General features: G+C 38.5%; 2 protein-coding genes across 2 annotated transcripts; both read right to left on the bottom strand.

The window, feature by feature from the left end:
• Window positions 1–324: 324 nt before the first annotated feature.
• On the bottom strand, window positions 325–1,613 carry LOC110629655 (trans-resveratrol di-O-methyltransferase). Its single transcript, XM_021776730.2, has 2 exons — window positions 766–1,613; window positions 325–674 (listed from the first exon to the last, which is right to left on the bottom strand). Exons 1-2 carry the CDS (start codon window positions 1,573–1,575, stop codon window positions 369–371), a joined length of 1,116 nt encoding a protein of 371 aa, XP_021632422.1. The 5' UTR covers window positions 1,576–1,613; the 3' UTR covers window positions 325–368.
• Window positions 1,614–16,088: 14,475 nt separating this feature from the next.
• On the bottom strand, window positions 16,089–17,451 carry LOC110629743 (trans-resveratrol di-O-methyltransferase). Its single transcript, XM_021776847.2, has 2 exons — window positions 16,634–17,451; window positions 16,089–16,545 (listed from the first exon to the last, which is right to left on the bottom strand). Exons 1-2 carry the CDS (start codon window positions 17,405–17,407, stop codon window positions 16,231–16,233), a joined length of 1,089 nt encoding a protein of 362 aa, XP_021632539.1. The 5' UTR covers window positions 17,408–17,451; the 3' UTR covers window positions 16,089–16,230.
• Between the last annotated feature and the right edge of the window lie 1,808 nt (window positions 17,452–19,259).

The following is a 19,259-nucleotide window of genomic DNA, read 5'->3' as shown; positions in this document are numbered from 1 at the left end:
ACGATGTACAATTTTTTTAATGAAAATAATTGAACTTCAAGCTTTTGCTCAACAACTTTGCAATTCATTTAATATTGAATTGCCACGTTAGGTGAGGTCAACATTTGATTTAAAATCCTGTTGAATTAAATAAATTAAAAATTAAATTAATTTGATTTAATTTAATAATTTAATATTTTTTTATATATTATTTTTAATATTATAAAATTTAATTAAATTATTTTAATTTTAATAAAAATATAATCTCTCTATATTATTATAAAAAGTATAATATTATTAATTAATACACTAATAAATTTAATCGGTGATATAGGAACCGTACAATTGAAGAAAATTAATTTCATTAAAATAAAAACAAGAAGATGAATTCAAGCATAAACCTCAATGATAGCTCTCAGGCCAAGAACAGGATTTATTTTATAGCTGCTGAATCCTGCTTCAAAAAAAAGCTTAGCCCACTCTTCTTCGTTCCTCTCCTTACCAGAGACCAGCACCATCATGTCCAGATCATAAAGCTCTATTGTTTCACTTGATTTTTTCACACAATTTTCATCCCCCATTACTATGTCTATAATTATCACCTTCCCTGGCCTCTCTCCTTTACCAATTACTGCCTCTCTGCATTTCTTCAATAATTTCAGGCACTCTTCATCCTCCATTATGTGAAATACCATCTGTTAATAGTAGCAAAAAATAAAATTAATAAACTCGAGACACCTTACAGTTTTGCAAACGATTCGAATACGAATTGGGTATTATGTATACCTTTAGCAGGACTGCATCTGCTGGAGGAATATAATCAAACATGTTACCTGCAAGAAAATTCAAGTTCTTGTCATTTTGCAAGCCAGCAACCACATGTGGGAGATCCAACACAGTGCACTTCATGTTTGGGAATTTTTCAGAAATGGCCTTGGCCATAATTCCTGTGCTGCCTCCTACATCAACAAGTGAATTCAAGCCCTTGAACACCTCCTTACACTTGCTATCATTAACCAAAACTTCAATAACCAGTGAGCTATCACTAGCCATGGCTTCATTAAAGGAACTATTAAACTTAGCTTCATGACTGGCAAAATCCCAGAATGTTTCCCCATGTGCAATACTGAATGGAGTTGGATGATCATCATTTTGGAACCAAGAACTCAAGAAGTGCGATGGTTCTGTAAGAATAGGATCAAGAGCTGCGAGCACGTGTGGTCTAGCACTTTGAGGATGGTCCTTGAGGAGGAGAAGAGAAGTTTTGGTAAGCAAGTAGCCATTTTCATGGCGATTATCACCAAGTTTCTGCAAAGAAAAGAAGCCTGAGTGGACAAGAATACGCATAAGGCGATTGATGTGGTGGGATTTTGATGGGTTGATTTGTAGAGCAGAAATGAGCTCAGAAAGAGTCATGGGTTGGCCATGGCTGTGGATGATATCTGGGATGTGAAGCTCAACTGCGCATTTCAATGACATGGATTTTATGAAGTTGAATGTGTGATTCCATATATGAGCTTGAGCTTCAAGCAGATAATTTCTGCTCTCTCCATCGCTGAACTCCATCGTTTTTATTTTGTTCTTGCTGCTACACATCCTTACTTAGCTCTAGCTCTAGCTCTCCATTTATATATTGGAAAAAATTTTGATATTTAAAAAAAAATTATAATTTAGTCTAACGTTAGAATTAGAATTAATTTGTTGATGATTTTGTTAAAAATAAAATCTCTCGTGTTTAATTTAATTTACTATTTAATCGTTTAATTATAATTTTATATTTTTAATTTATTTTAATATTATATAAATTTAATTATAAATATTTTATTATTTATAAAATAAGTACCTATAAATTTACAAGTTGATATTAAATAATACACTTATTTATAAATAATTCCTTATATTTTTATAAATTATCTTTAATATTATAGTAATTTTCAAATAATTTCTACAATTTTACACATTGATCCCTACTTATTTTAATTATTTATGAATAAGACCTTATATTTTACTAATAGATTTTGAATATTTTAATTATTTAAAAGTAAACCTTATATTTTTATAAATTAATCCCTAAATATTGTAATTATTTACAAATTATTCCTATAATTTTATAAAATTGATCTCCATTTATATAATTATTTAAGAAAAAGACATTATATTTTACAAATCAATTCCTAAATATTTATTCATTTATAAAATTATAGGAATTATTTTAAATAATTGACATATAAAGGGATTGATTTGTAAAATATAAGAATCAATTTATAAAATATGATATATTTATTGTAAATAATTATAAAATAGGGAACAATTTATAAAATTATAGGGATTGTTTATAAATAATTAAAGTATGTAGCAATTAATTTGTAAAATGTACAGCTGTAACGACCCGAAAATCGGACCGCTACCGGCGCTAGGATCCAGGTCGGCTTAAGGCCGCCGGGACCCGTAGCAAGCCTGACATGCAACCTGTAAACCTGTTTAATTCCATACATGATCAACAACATACATAAAAATTAAAACTTTTCTTTCATTCATTCTCTCATACACCAACTCAACCTGTGCATGCACTGAACATAAATATAATCATAAACATTGGCCCCTCCGTGGGACCTCATCAATGCCCCCAATGGGTGGCATAACATGTGTTGAGTTGGTTTACATAAGCATTATAAAACATCTAAGATCATGTATAAAAAAGGGATTACAATATACTATGGTCAAGCACACTTCTAAACCTCAATATCATTACATTACATATCTATACATCATTATACAAATTCGTCATGTCCACATTCTAGCTATTACATACATAAGATTTCATTACTCTTGCTGACCTCCTGGTCTACCCTGTACCTGCAAGCCTGAGGGTTAAGGGAGAGGGGTGAGCTATTAGAGCCCAGTGAGCAGAATAATAAAACATTTGAAACATATGATAACATGAAATGCATCACATCACAGCTAATCACATCAAGGATGAATTTGTCACCAATAGTCCTCTACATGGTCCAACTGTGTCAGGGGCGTAGAATGGGCCTCACTGGTCTTTCTCTTACATAATCATAACATAGCATAACATAGCATTCCAACTGTGCCAGGGGCGTAGAATGGGCCTCACTGGTCTTTCTCTTACATGGTGCCAGGGGCGTAGAATGGGTCTCACTGGTCTTCCTTACCGTATCATCATCATATCATAACATAGGAGGACTAAAGGATCATTCAACATTCATCCGCATCATCAACATATTATGCAATGCAACATATTCGTGAGTTCTAATGCAAGCACCCTATTATATCTCATGGCATTCATGATGCGTGAATCATGCTAAAACTGGTTTATTTATTTAAAAGCATAAGAGTTATTCCACTCACCTCTGGCTGAAGCTCTACTGACTCAGAAGCAGCTGAACTCACTGCTGGGGTCCTCGGTTCCTCGGGTCCGAACCTACACAGGTGGACTCAAATGAGGGACCAAACAACTAGAACATAACTCTAAAAACATCCCCCAAAAACCCCCTAGAACATCATGAAATAATCATAGAAAATCATGCAAAAGAGGGCTGAACAGGGCACTTTCGGCAGCAGGTTCGGCGGCCGAAAGTCCCTCCAGAGCCGAAAGTCAGGCAGGTTCGGCGGCACCTTCGGCGGCCGAAACTCCCAGACAGAGGCGAAACTCATGCATGTTCGGCGGCACTTTCGGCGGCCGAAACTCCCAAACAGAGGAGAAAGTCCTCTTTCGGGGGCAAGCTTCGGCAGCCGAAGGCTGCCTCCACAAGCATGTTCGGCGGCCGAAAGTTCCTTCAGCTGCCGAACCTGGTTTCTTCCTTAGTGGCAGAAACTCAGCTCTCCTATGCATATACGCCTCCAAAACTTCCCAAACATGCATAAACCTATTCTACAACACACATACACAATCATACCAGCTCCTAGGGGCTTCAAACCATCCTAAGCCCCATCTACAACACATCAAACATGCATTGGCAAGCCACATTGATCAAAAACACAACATAACTCAAAAACCTAACTATGAGCTAAACATGCATTCTACCCCATAGATCTTCATAAAACTTACTTAAAACATGCATTGAGCTTAAGATTGGCTCTTACCTCTTGAAGATCGAGAGAGAGACGACCTAAACTTGGAGATGGGAGATTTTCAACTTCCTTGGGTCTCCAAGCTCAAAACTTGCTCAAAACTTAAAATTCTTCAAAACAAGATGAAAACTTGTGAAAATCGTGAAAGATTTGAAGGAAAGAACTCAAAGATTGGTGAGGAACGGCGGAGAGCTCACCTTGGCCGAAAATGGGGAAAAAGCTCGCCCGTTTTCGGCTAAGGAACCCTTTTATTGTGGCTGGCCAGGCCACGTTCGGGGGCCAAACGTGCCTCCGCATGCATGCCATGTTCGGCGGCCGAACTTGAGGTTCGGCCGCCGAACTTGAGGTTCGGCCGCCGAACCTGGACTTCCCTCACTTATGCCTTCGGGGGCCTAAGGCACACCCGAAATGCCTGTATGTTCGGCGGCCGAACTTGAGGTTCGGCGGCCGAACCTGGGTTTTCCTCCAAGGTTATTTTCATGCAAAAACTCATTTCCTTTCATGCTTAAAACATAAAACACATTAAAACATTTTATGAAAACATGGTTTTACCCTTCTAGAGGTCTCCGACATCCGAGATTCCACCGGACGGTAGGAATTCTGATACCGGAGTCTAGCCGGGTATTACATTCTCCCCCCCTTAAGAACATTCGTCCCCGAATGTTCCTCAACTAGCACATAGCATGGCATACACATATCATACATACAAAGCACATATAACTCACAAGGAACTAACCTCAGAAAAGATAAGGATATTGCTGGAGCATGGACTCCCGTGTCTCCCAAGTGCATTCTTCCAAATTATGGTGGTTCCACAGGACTTTCACCATCGGGATTTCCTTATTTCTTAGCTTTCTGATCTGGGTGTCTATGATCTGTATTGGCTGTTCAACATAGGTGAGATCCTCTTGGACCTCCACATCAGGCTCACTAAGAACCTTGCTCGGATCTGACACAAACTTTCTCAACATCGAAACATGGAAAACCGGATGGATTCTTTCCATTGAAGCAGGTAAATCCAGCTTGTACGACACATTCCCAACCTTTTGCAAGATTTCAAAGGGTCCGATGTATCGTGGGGCTAGTTTACCTTTCTTCCCAAAGCGAACCACTCCTTTCATTGGAGACACCTTGAGCAATACCAGATCCCCCTCCTGAAACTCTACTTGCCGTCTGCGGATGTCTGCATAACTCTTCTGTCTGCTTGCAGCAGTCTTGATCCTTTCTCTGATTATGGGTACCACCCTGCTGGTAATCTCTACTAGCTCAGGCCCTGCCGAGGCCTTCTCTCCAACTTCATCCCAGCAAACAGGTGACCTGCACTTCCTTCCGCACAAAGCTTCATATGGAGCCATCCCGATGCTAGCATGATGGCTGTTATTGTAGGCAAACTCCACCAAAGGTAGATGCTGCCTCCAAGAACCGCCAAAATCTAGCACACACATTCTAAGCATATCCTCGATAGTCTGGATGGTCCTTTCTGATTGTCCATCAGTCTGGGGGTGGAAGGCAATACTGAAATCCAACCTGGTACCCATGGAATTCTGCAGACTCCGCCAAAACCTGGAGGTGAACTGGGGCCCTCTATCGGACACTATCGAAACAGGAACCCCATGCAGTCTGACGATCTCATCGACATACACCTGCGCCAATTTGTCCACAGAATAGCCACTCCTGACAGGGATGAAGTGAGCAGATTTGGTGAGTCTGTCCACAATCACCCATATGGAGTCCAATCTGTTGGACGTCGCCGGTAACCCCACTACGAAGTCCATAGCTACATTCTCCCATTTCCACTCTGGAATAGGTAGCGGGTTAAGCATTCCAGCCGGCTTCTGATATTCCAGCTTCACCCTCTGACACACTTCGCAGGCTGACACAAACTGTGCCACTTCTTTCTTCATCGCTGGCCACTAATAAACTTTCTTCAGATCTTGATACATTTTGGTGGCTCCGGGGTGAACGCTGTATCTTGCATTATGAGCCTCCCTCATAATGTCTCCTTTTAGCCTTATGTCATCTGGTACACACAATCGACTCCCATAGCGGAGGATCCCCTTACTGTCAAATCTGAACTCACTGTCCTTGCCTGACTGAACAGTCCTGGCAATTTTCACTAACTCTGGGTCCTCATGCTGTTTCTGAGCCACTTGCTCCAGAAACACAGGTGTCACTCTCATTTGGGCCACTAAAGCACCTGTACCAGACAACTCCAACTGTAGACCTTCATCAATGAGCTTGTAAAACTCCTCCACCACTGGTCTCCTCTCTGCTGTGATGTGGGATAGACTGCCTAGCGACTTTCGGCTTAGGGCGTCTGCCACAACATTCGCCTTACCCGGATGATACTGAATCTTGCAATCATAGTCACTCAGCAGCTCTACCCATCTCCTCTGTCTTAAATTCAAATCTCTTTGACTCAGGATGTACTGCAGGCTCTTATGATCTGTAAAGATCTCATATTTTACCCCATAGAGGTAGTGCCTCCACATCTTGAGTGCAAAGATTACTGCTGCCATCTCTAGGTCATGCGTGGGGTAATTCAACTCGTGCTTCTTCAGCTGTCTAGAAGCATAAGCAATTACCCTTTCATTCTGCATTAGTACACAACCCAGTCCCACACGGGACGCATCACAAAAGACTGTAAAGTCTTCCTCACTAGATGGCAGAGCTAACACTGGTGCTGAAGTCAACCTCTTCTTAAGCTCTTCAAAACTCTCTTCGCACTGGTCGGTCCACACAAACTTTTGATTCTTCCTGGTTAACCTGGTCAGAGGAGCTGCAATTTTTGAGAAGTCCTGAACGAACCTCCTGTTGTAACCTGCTAAACCCAAGAAACTCATGATCTCTATCACTGTAGTGGGTCTAGGCCAGTTAGCTACAGCTTCCACTTTCTTGGGGTCTACTTCGATTCCATTTTCTGACACCACATGCCCCAAGAAAGAGATGCTCCTCAGCCAGAACTCACACTTAGAGAACTTGGCATACAAGCCATTTTCCCTCAAGGTCTACAAAACCAACCGCAGATGATGGGCATGCTCCTCTGCATTCCTGGAATACACTAAGATATCATCTATGAAGACAATAACGAAGTGATCCAGGTATTAGCTAAACATTTTGTTCATGAGATCCATGAATGCTGCAGGGGCGTTGGTTAACCCGAACGGCATTACAAGGAACTCAAAATGCCCATATCTGGTCCTGAAGGCTGTCTTCGGCACGTCCTCCTCCCTTATCCTTAGCTGATGGTACCTCGATCTCAGATCTATTTTGGAGAAACAACCTGCTCCGGCTAGCTGGTCAAATAGATCGTCGATCCTAGGCAACGGGTACTTATTCTTGGTAGTGAATTTATTCAACTGCCTGTAGTCGATACAAAGCCTAAGGGATCCATCCTTCTTTCTCACAAACAAAACTGGTGCACCCCAAGGTGAGGTGCTCGGTCGGATGAAGCCCTTTTCTACCAGCTCTTGCAACTGTTCTTTCAATTCTTTCAACTCGGCTAGAGCCATCCTGTAGGGAGGGATAGAGATCGGTCGGGTTCCAGGCATCAATTCTATCTCAAACTCTATCTCCCTAGCAGGTGGTAAACCTGGCAGCTCGTCTGGGAAGACGTCTAGAAACTCTCTGTTGTCCCTTGAGGCAACCCAAGAGGGGGGGTGAATTGGGTTTATAAAAAATTAAAGGCAAAGACAAGAAATTAGAAGAGAATAGGGAAGAGAAAAATCAACACAATGATTTATAGAGGTTCAGCTATCCAAGCCTACGTCCTCTCCTCAAGGTCCACTTGAGAGTTCAAATCCACTATCAAATCTTCTTTGGGTGAAGATCAAAACCCTTACAATCTTAGAGCAAGCCTTTGCTCTTTACAAATCTCCTTTTTCACTCAAGAGCAATTCTTTGCTCAATGCCAGACTCACAACAACAGAATCTCTCAACAACCTTTTCTCACTCAGAAAAGCCAATCAATTACAACACAAATCAAGCTTTCAAGAAATCAATGCTTTGGCTCAAGGTTTTGAGAGAGAGAGAGAATGATAAAGCTGTAATCTCAATAAATATTTGCTTAGATGGTTGTTGTAACCTTACAACAACAAAAACAAGTTGTATTTATAGTTCATTCATAAATATGGCCGTTGGGGGTGCATTAAATGCAAAAAGAGCCGTTTATGTTCAGAAATAACCGTTATACCGCGTTCAGAAAAACTCAGGTTCGGCGGCCTAAGCTTAGAGTTCGGCGGCCGAACCATTTGGGGCGAAGAAACTATTCCTTTAAAACTGAACTTTCGGCGGCCTAAACTCAATGTTCGGCGGCCGAACATAGTGGACTTTCGTTTCTGTTCCTCTCTTTCGGAAGCCGAACTTTTGGCTTCGGAGGCAGACTTAGAACCAACTTTCGGCGGCCGAAGGTTAAAAGTTCGGCGGCCGAAAGTGCGGGACTTTCGTCTCTGTCCCTCACTTTCGGAAGCCGAAGGTTGCACTTCAGGGGGCTGGTTGAAAATCCACTTTCGGCGGCCGAAAGTCAATGTTCGGCGGCCGAACCTATGGGACTTTCGTTTCTGTCCCTCACTTTCGGAAGCCGAAGGTTATACTTAGGGGGCTGGTTGAAAACCCACTTTCGGCGGCCGAAAGTCAATGTTCGGCGGCCGAACATAGGGGACTTTCGTTTCTGTCCCTGACTTTCGGAAGCCGAAAGATGACTTTAGGGGGGGCAAAAATTAATTCTTTAAATCTTTGAAAAATCATAACTTAGGCTGTAAAAATCCTTTTTTCAAACCGTTTGAACTTTTGCAACCTATATTTTTAGATCTTTCATTTTGATGAAAAATAATTTCAAAATCACTTCTTTTGGAAAATTTCATTTTGGTCCCTGAAAGTCAAGTACTTTTAAAAAGTGGCCATATCTAAAAGAACTTTTAGAAATGAAAAAGCCCTTGAGCCATCACAATCAATTACTTGAAATTTACAATGAATAGAATTTAACAAGGCATAAACAAAAATAATTTCTTATCCCTTTCTTGTGGTATGCTTCCATAATTGGCACTTTTCACTTTTGTGATTGAAGCAATTTCATTTATTTTAATAGGGAACCTGCAAGCTCAATACAAACACCTTTGAAGATAATTAGTAGCACACCAATTGTTTATTAATCATCAAAACAAGGATTAGGACATTTAGGTCCAACACTCTCTAACCACTGGCACCGAGGCGGGCTCTCTAACCTGACTGCTAAGCTCTCTCACATGAGCCAAATACCCCTGACATCCCTTCCTAAGCAACCTACGAGCCTGAAGAGCTGATATCAGACCTCTAGGTGTACCCCTCCTATCTCCCCTGAAGACAACCTCTGACCCATCCTGATCTCTGAACCTGACTACCTTGTCCCTGCAGTCCAAGGTAGCACCATGGGTAGATAACCAGTCCATCCCTAGAATGACGTCAAAATCTGTCAAGTCTAGAACCACAAGGTCGGCGGACAGGTATCTTCCCTCGACAAAGACTGGACTGCACTGGCAGACTGACTCTGCCACTGATGGATCACACTTGGGTCCACTGACCCAGAGAGGACACTCTAACTCAGAGATCATCAACCCCAACCTCTGGACGGCTCTCGGAGCAATAAAAGAATGAGATGCACCAGGGTCCATCAAGGCATACACATCTGAACAACCAATGACTAAGTTACCTGCCACCACGGTGTTAGATGCATCTGCCTCCTATTGAGTCATCGTGAAGATCTGTGCTGGAGCTGATGGATCTTCACCTCTGAAACCCGCTGAAGAAGAGGCTGCCCCTCTCCCTCTACCTCTGCCATTGGCCTGAGTCGCGGTTGGAGCTGCTGGCTGAGCCACACTACCAGAAGCTGTCTGCTGAGACTGTGCTCCAAAAGCTGCCCTAGGACACTCCCGAGCCATGTGTCCCTCTTACCCGCATCTGAAGCAGGCTGCTGTCCCAGCCCGGCAAACTCCCCTGTGTGGCCTACTACACTTTGCACAAACTGCATTATCCGCACTAGAGCTCGAGCCACTCCCTAGTCCCAGACTGGACTTGACCTTGTTCCAAAACTTGTTCTTCTTCGACTTCTTGGTGGTACTACTCCACCTCTTGCTACCTGAAGCTGTTGCACTAAAAGAAGAAGAGCCTGGGGTCTTAGAACCAAAAGGCTGTGCCACTGACTACTTAACTGTCCCTTGAACGATGGCACTGGCCTCCATTTTCCGGGCCATATCCACTATGGCATGGAAGCTCTCCCTATCTGCTGACTGGATCAAGGAGGAATATCTGGAGTGGAGTTTCATGATATACCTCCTTGACCTTTTCTGGTTCGAGTCAAGATTTTGCCCTGCAAATGGCAACAACTCCAAGAATCTGTCTGTGAACTCCTCTACACTCATCTCATCAGTCTGCCTCAACTGCTCAAACTCTATCATCTTCAGTTCCCTTAAACTATCTGGGAAAGCCCATCCTGCAAACTCGTTTGCAAACTCTTCCCAAGACATGCTGTCCACTCTCGGGTTCACATAATTCTTGAACCACTCTCGTGCCTTCTTGCACTTAAGCGTGAACCCAGCCATCTGAATGGCTCTACTGTCATCAGCCCCAATATCATCTGTGATCACCTTAACCCTTTCAAGATACACAAATGAGTCATCCCCTTTTTCATACTGAGGAGCACCCAGTTTCATGTAGTCGGTCATCTTGACCTTACTCCCACTGGCTGAGCTAGGTCTAGAAGGTTGAGTAACTGGGGCTGCTGGTTCTGTAGGTGGTGGAGGTGGTGCAACATTTTCTGAGGTATGGATTTGGATAGTAAGGTGGGGGTGGATACATTGGGTATTGTGAATATGGTGGGTAGTAGGGTGGGTATGGCATCTGTGTGGGATAAGGGGTGAAGCTAGGGTAATCCGATGTACCTCCCATCGAATACCCGGGATTTTATGAGAAGTGTGGGTAGTGGGGTGGCTGAACAAATCCCGAGGCCTGAGTGCCTCCTTGGGACTCTCCCATTCCCTCTTCTGACATGCTAACTCCCAGACTGCCATCCCTCATCTGCTCTACATCCATATCATCCCCCAAGTCTTCTGACATTCCTCCCTGAACTGTTTCCCTCACTGATCTGCTCCTACCCAGATCCAGAGACATTCTAGGGTCTCTTACTGCTCTTTCTCTGTTAGACCTACTAGACATTGCCCTAGGCAATGTAAGAGGACGGGCGCTCATGCCCTCATCCTCAGGTGGCACTCCAGTCAATCGTGCAGATCGACGAGTTCCTCTCGTCCTGTTTTCTGAAAGGCATCACATAACAAGCAAACATTAGCATGATATGGTTCATGTGGGCACACATGAACCCTCATCACATACATCACATATCATTAATGCACATGCATATAATCATGGCATTTCACATCATCATGCAATACAGGACTCCATATCCTATCTTAGTGGACATGATCTTCCTATTGTGCTTGACCTTCTATAACATCTATGAACCCGACACTCTAGGTCCGACCATATGAACCTAGGGCTCTGATACCATTCTGTAACGACCCAAAAATCGGACCGCTACCGGCGCTAGGATCCAGGTCGGCTTAAGGCCGCCGGGACCCGTAGCAAGCCTGACATGCAACCTGTAAACCTGTTTAATCCCATACATGATCAACAACATACATAAAAATTAAAACTTTTCTTTCATTCATTCTCTCATACACCAACTCAACCTGTGCATGCACTGAATATAAACATAATCATAAACATTGGCCCCTCCGTGGGACCTCATCAATGCCCCCAATGGGTGGCATAACATGTGTTGAGTTGGTTTACATAAGCATTATAAAACATCTAAGATCATGTATAAAAAAGGGATTACAATATACTATGGTCAAGCACACTTCTAAACCTCAATATCATTACATTACATATCTATACATCATTATACAAATTCGTCATGTCCACATTCTAGCTATTACATACATAAGACTTCATTACTCTTGCTGACCTCCTGGTCTACCCTGTACCTGCAAGCCTGGGGGTTAAGGGAGAGGGGTGAGCTACTAGAGCCCAGTGAGCAGAATAATAAAACATTTGAAACATATGATAACATGAAATGCATCACATCACAGCTAATCACATCAAGGATGAATTTGTCACCAATAGTCCTCTACATGGTCCAACTGTGCCAGGGGCGTAGAATGGGCCTCACTGGTCTTTCTCTTACATAATCATAACATAGCATAACATAGCATTCCAACTGTGCCAGGGGCGTAGAATGGGCCTCACTGGTCTTTCTCTTACATGGTGCCAGGGGTGTAGAATGGGCCTCACTGGTCTTCCTTACCGTATCATCATCATATCATAACATAGGAGGACTAAAGGATCATTCAACATTTATCCGCATCATCAACATATTATGCAATGCAACATATTCGTGAGTTCTAATGCAAGCACCCTATTATATCTCATGGCATTCATGATGCGTGAATCATGCTAAAACTGGTTTATTTATTTAAAAGCATAAGAGTTATTCCACTCACCTCTGGCTGAAGCTCTACTGACTCAGAAGCAGCTGAACTCACTGCTGGGGTCCTCGGTTCCTCGGGTCCGAACCTACACAGGTGGACTCAAATGAGGGACCAAACAACTAGAACATAACTCTAAAAACATCCCCCAAAAACCCCCTAGAACATCATGAAATAATCATAGAAAATCATGCAAAAGAGGGCTGAACAGGGCACTTTCGGCGGCAGGTTCGGCGGCCGAAAGTCCCTCCAGAGCCGAAAGTCAGGCAGGTTCGGCGGCACCTTCGGCAGCTGAAACTCCCAGACAGAGGCGAAACTCATGCATGTTCGGCGGTCGAAACTCCCAGACAGAGGCGAAAGTCCTCTTTCGGGGCCAAGTTTCGGCAGCCGAAGGCTGCCTCCACAAGCATGTTCGGCGGCCGAAAGTTCCTTCAGCTGCCGAACCTGGTTTCTCCCTTAGTGGCAGAAACTCAGCTCTCCTATGCATATACGCCTCCAAAACTTCCCAAACATGCATAAACCTATTCTACAACACACATACACAATCATACCAGCTCCTAGGGGCTTCAAACCATCCTAAGCCCCATCTACAACACATCAAACATGCATTGGCAAGCCACATTGATAAAAAACACAACATAACTCAAAAACCTAACTATGAGCTAAACATGCATTCTACCCCATAGATCTTCATAAAACTTACTTAAAACATGCATTGAGCTTAAGATTGGCTCTTACCTCTTGAAGATTGAGAGAGAGACGACCTAAACTTGGAGATGGGAGATTTTCAACTTCCTTGGGTCTCCAAGCTCAAAACTTGCTCAAAACTTGCTCAAAACTTGAAATTCTTCAAAACAAGATGAAAACTTGTGAAAATCGTGAAAGATTTGAAGGAAAGAACTCAAAGATTGGTGAGGGACGGCGGAGAGCTCACCTTGGCCGAAAATGGGGAAAAAGCTCGCCCGTTTTCGGCTAAGGAACCCTTTTATAGTGGCTGGCCAGGCCACGTTCGGGGGCCGAATGTGCCTCCGCATGCATGCCATGTTCGACGGCCGAACTTGATGTTCGGCGGCCGAACCTGGACTTCTCTCACTTATGCCTTCGGGGGCCTAAGGCACACCCGAAATGCCTGCATGTTCGGCGGCCGAACTTGAGGTTCGGCGGCCGAACCTGGGTTTTCCTCCAAGGTTATTTTCATGCAAAAACTCATTTCCTTTCATGCTTAAAACATAAAACACATTAAAACATTTTATGAAAACATGGTTTTACCCTTCTAGAGGTCTCCGACATCCGAGATTACACCGGACGGTAGGAATTCCGATACCGGAGTCTAGCTGGGTATTACAACAGCCTTATTCACAAATAGTTATAATATGTAGGAATTAATTTATAAAATTATAAGGATTATTTATAAATAATTGAAATATTCGGAATTAATTTATAAAATATAAGGATGTATTTATAAATAAATTTATTATTTAGGATCAACTTGTAAAATTTTAAATAATTATTCGTAAATAATTAAAATATTTAAAGATAATTTATAAAAATGTAAATATTTATATATAAATAAGTACATTATTTAGAATATTAGCGTATAAGGACTATAATTATAGTTTACCTTATTTTACATGAGTTGATATGAAAAACATAGAAAATAAATATAATATTTTAATATATTCATAGATTTAATCCAGTGATAATTATATCTAAATAAATATGAGATATCTCGAATTTTATTTTTTTAATTTTTAATTTCAATTTTAAAAATAAATATAATATTTTAGTATTAAACAAACGGAACGCTGTTAATTTTTTTAATAGGACCCATTAATTAGGATGGATGATTCATTTGCCACATCATTAAAACGACTCATGTTTGTATTACGTTGGAAATAATCAAAATTTATATATGTTGGGGTTAGGTGATCTTTTTTTTTTTTTATGTACAATTATTTAATTAGGTGGCTTGATTTCATATATTTCATGTTTAACATATGTGAGAAAAAAAATAATTATAAATTCTTTAGAAATTATTACAATGAGCTAGCAAAATATTTTTTTTTGTTAAATAGTGATTTCGAGTTTAAATTTATAGAGTATTTTTAAAATTTGAGAATGAATATTTTTTTTAATAAATTTAATTAATGTAAATTCGAATGAGTTAAACGTGTATATTTTAGATATTAAATAATTTAAAAAGAATTATTTTTTAAATTAAGGTCGGTTGGCATATACCAAATCCCACTTTCATTGTGATGATACTCACTTTCCTTTATAATATATGCTAGTGGAGAAAATGGAAAGAAAGCAATGATCGAGTTGGGAAAGAAAAATTAAAAAAATAATCATCCAATTTTATAACATTAAATACATATGATTGTGTTCAATTACCTATTAAAGTTGGTTTATGTTTTTTAATTAGTCCTAAAAGAGACAATAATTTCTTTAAAGTATTCGTTTAGTTTTACAATTTATATATGGTTTAGATTTTTTTGTGTTCTACTATATTAGTTGTTCACACATGTAGTGTTTGCTTGGAATTGATTATACATTCTTTAAATTAAAATGATAAAGTTGCAAATATATATAAATTAAAGCATGATTCATGAAATAAAATATAAATGATTATAATATATACATATATTTCCAAACCAAAAAAAAAAAACTTGTATTATGGCTGGCTTTTGATTTTTTTTTTTAAAGTAATTAGATTGTATTTTGAAATTGTTAGACGAGTAGAGTGCAATTATAAAAATAGACACAAATTAAATAAAATATAAAAAATAATTTTAAAAATAAAATATTTTTATTAAATTATTTTATATAGGGTTTAATTTTAAATGATTGTAAATTTTTTGTAACTGATGGATTCGTCGCAATACTATTATAACTGCTCATACTTTAATAATAAAATTTATTAGATATAATCGTCTTTTTATTTAGAAATGGTATATCTTTTTGTTTGATAAAATTTTATTAATTTCAATAGTTTTATTTAAAAAAAATATTTAATAAAGAAAATTCATAATTTTTATGAGTAAAATAGTTGGCAAAAATAAAGAATAGCAATAATTGATGGACTAATATATATTTTAAAAAAGAAGCTGAAGCTAAAACCATTAAAGCCATTAACAAATCTCTCACTTAATTATTTCGAGTACAGCACTAGCTTTTGATTTTGTTCTGAACCAAATTTGATTTTAAATTTGATTTGAACGGTCTAATTAAAAAATTGAACCGATTTCTAGTGGGTCTACTCTTACCTCACAAGACTACAATGATGCACTTTCCACCAGACTAAACCTCATGGGAATAAAAATTTTGGTATGATAATGTAATATAATTATGATTACATTTTATATTTAATTATTCTTTAAAAATTTAATATATACTTCTATTCTACGATCAAAGTATATAACACAATAATAATTACGATATATTATATTATTTATTAAAAAATAATTTTTATTTAGATTACGTCTACATAGATTCATAGTATAAATACATAAAATTTATTCGGTCTAAATACTTATTTGGCATATATTATTATCAAACATAATCTTATTTATATCTTCTATTCATAAAAATTAAAGGAGAAGAAATCCAGCAACCAAGAGAGCTAACGTAGATGTAATGATCAAGGATAAACTTCGATGAGAGCTCTGGGTCCTAGCACAGGGTTGATCTTATAGCTGCTGAATCCAGCACTGAAGAAGAGATTTGCCCATTCCTTTTCATTTCTCTGCTTACCGGTAAGACATGACATGGCTGTTATGTCGAATAACAGCTTTGATTCAGTGATCTTATCATCAGCATCAGAGGTCTGGTCTCCCACCACCATGTCAATGATCATGACCTTCCCTCCTTGTTTCTCATTTCTGATAGTAATTGCTTCTTTGCAATTCTTTAGTATCTTCACACAGTCTTCATCTCTCCAATCATGCAATGTCCACTGTTTGTAAATACCAAAACTAGTTTAACATTCCAAGTTTTGGAATAAAAAATTTAATTATTGCAAAAAAATTTAAAGTATTCACAACCTTTAGTAAAACAGCATCTGCAGGTGGAACAGCCTTAAACATATCTCCACCAACAAAATTCAAGTTCTTGCTGCCTTGCAAATCACCAACGACTCGTGGTTGATCAAACACAGTGCAGTTCAAGTGAGGGAAAGCATCAGCAATGGCCTTAGCCATATTTCCAGTGCCACCCGCAACATCAACCAACGAAGTAAGCCCCTCGAACACCTCCTTACATTTGACGATCACCGCTTTGCCAATCAGAGAGCTATCACCACCCATGGATGCATTAATCATCCGATTAAGCTCAGATTCATGGCCTGCCTTATCCCAAAGTGTCTCTCCAAATTCAGTTAAAAATGGTGAAGAATCATCATTTTGGAACCAAGTGCTCATGCTGTCATATGGTTTTGTCAGATATGGACCAAGCACCAGATCAATGAAGTGCTTGTAAGTGAAAGGGTTATCCTTAAGGAGGAGACGAGAAGCTGGGGTTAGGGAATAGCTTTCTTGGAAGTGATTATCGCCGGCAACTTTCTCCGACGTAAAGAAACCCAAGTGAACAAGAAGACGCATGAGACGGTGGAGATGATGAGTTTTTGTTGGGTGGACAGGCAGAGCAGCGACCAGCTCAGAAAGAGTCATGGATCTGCCATGGCTGTTGATAGCATCTGGGATGCCTAGTTGAACTGCACATCTAAGGGACATGGATTTGGCGAAGGAAAATGTGTGATTCCATATATGAGTTTGAACTTGAATTAGCTCATCAATGGATTCCTCGCTAATAAACTCCATGACAATTAATCGAGCCCTTTAGTAATCTAAAGATTGCTACTAGCTTTGTTGATGCATGAATTCAATTCTGATTTGCTATATTTATAGCAGTATTTTTACTGTTGGCTCGATTTTTTAATCAATTTAGTGATTATCAAATCTGATATAATCTAATATTTAATTAATTTTAATTTAGTGATTTAAAAAAAATAATATTTATGTGATATAAATTTAAATTTTAGAGGCATTTGATGATAAGCTTTTAGAAAATGAAAAGATCGCTTACGGGTGGCTGATACAAAATATATAAACTGCATTAAGATCTAACTCTAAAATTAAAATTATTTCGAATCGATTAGTAAATATTTTGATTTTATTTTTTATTTAGATCATAGTATATTATATTTTTATTGTAATTTTATAAAATAAAGATTTTTATATTAATAAATTATTTAAAATTATGATAAATAATGCATAAATTAAAAATATTATAAATAATAATTAAATTAATTATAAAATTTATTATTATAGGATAAAAATTATCCATGTGCACAAAAAATAATTATATTATATATTTTTAAAATTATTATACATATTGGATAATAATTAATATTTTTACATTTATTTCATAACATAAAAATTTAATATATATTATTATTAGTCAGGTTATATGACAATAATAATAGTTATATAATTTACCAAAACACACAAAAATAAGTTTTTTTGCTGAATAAATTATTTGTTCCTACAATATTTATATAAAATGCAGAATGAACCATAACATTTTTCATTACTAATAATTAACACTTAAATATTATAAAAATATAATTATTTTAAACTTATGTAAGAACATGAATTATATTCATTTTGTAGTTACAGTTTATAAAATTTAAAAATTAAATAGTTTAATTTTATAAAATTCAGAGGTATTTAAACTTTATATTGTTTTACCTTGATATAGTTAGTTTAGTTCCCAATAATAAAAATACTTTTATTAATAAATATTATAAATTAAATTATTTATTTTAAATATACCTTCCAGATATTAAATTAATGACGTGGTCGGAGATTAATGACGTGGTCGGAGATTAATGATGTGATCGGAATAAAACTACGCTATAATTGACTAGATCTGAAAAAAGAGAACGTGAGGTGATAGATATTCACGGCAACCACTTCAACGCTCAAGTCAGTATGAGAATACGATGAATTACTTAGAACTTGAATGATATAAAAGAATGGCATACCTATATTTTTGCGATTTTTTTCTTTTTATATTCTAGAAAAATGGAGAGTATTTTCTAATGATCCGGCGATGATGTGGTCAACTACTTGACAAGGGATATTGCTAGCTAGCTAATAGGTAGATGATTCCGTGATTACAAGCATAACGGGATACACTGACCGGTTCTTGTTTAACGGTAATTTTGTATCGAAACTCGTTCTATTCTGGAGAGAGCGAACCTTGATGTCGAATCAGGTGTTTGAAATATCTAGGTCTTCTTTTTTTTGGGTGGAACTACATTAATCACTTATTAGATTCTTGTCACCTAGCCCCAATCTATGGTGATATCTCATGGCTTATTTTGGGCGATTGTTATATAGTATCAGAGGTTCTCCTACTGGTATTTGATTCTTCAGATTCGAAGGTGGCAATTCGATTACGTAGCATATTTTGACTGGCCTTTACCGCTTGCTTCGTGTTGCCTGTCCTTGGTCACAATGGTTGCGCTATTTTTCGAGCTATATTTAAAACTTTACCGGCTATGCCACTGTATAAAAACCCTCATTTCTCTTCTTTTTGTTTATAACTATCATTTGTGGGAGATATGAATGGGGTATTTTCTTTTCTTTTTCTAAGAATAACCAGTTC

Source organism: Manihot esculenta, chromosome 13 (assembly GCF_001659605.2).
Source record: "Manihot esculenta cultivar AM560-2 chromosome 13, M.esculenta_v8, whole genome shotgun sequence".
In the NCBI taxonomy this organism is placed as follows: domain Eukaryota; kingdom Viridiplantae; phylum Streptophyta; class Magnoliopsida; order Malpighiales; family Euphorbiaceae; genus Manihot; species Manihot esculenta.
The sequence above is the reverse complement of the archived record's forward strand: the minus strand, read 5'-3'. Positions and strand labels throughout refer to the sequence as shown.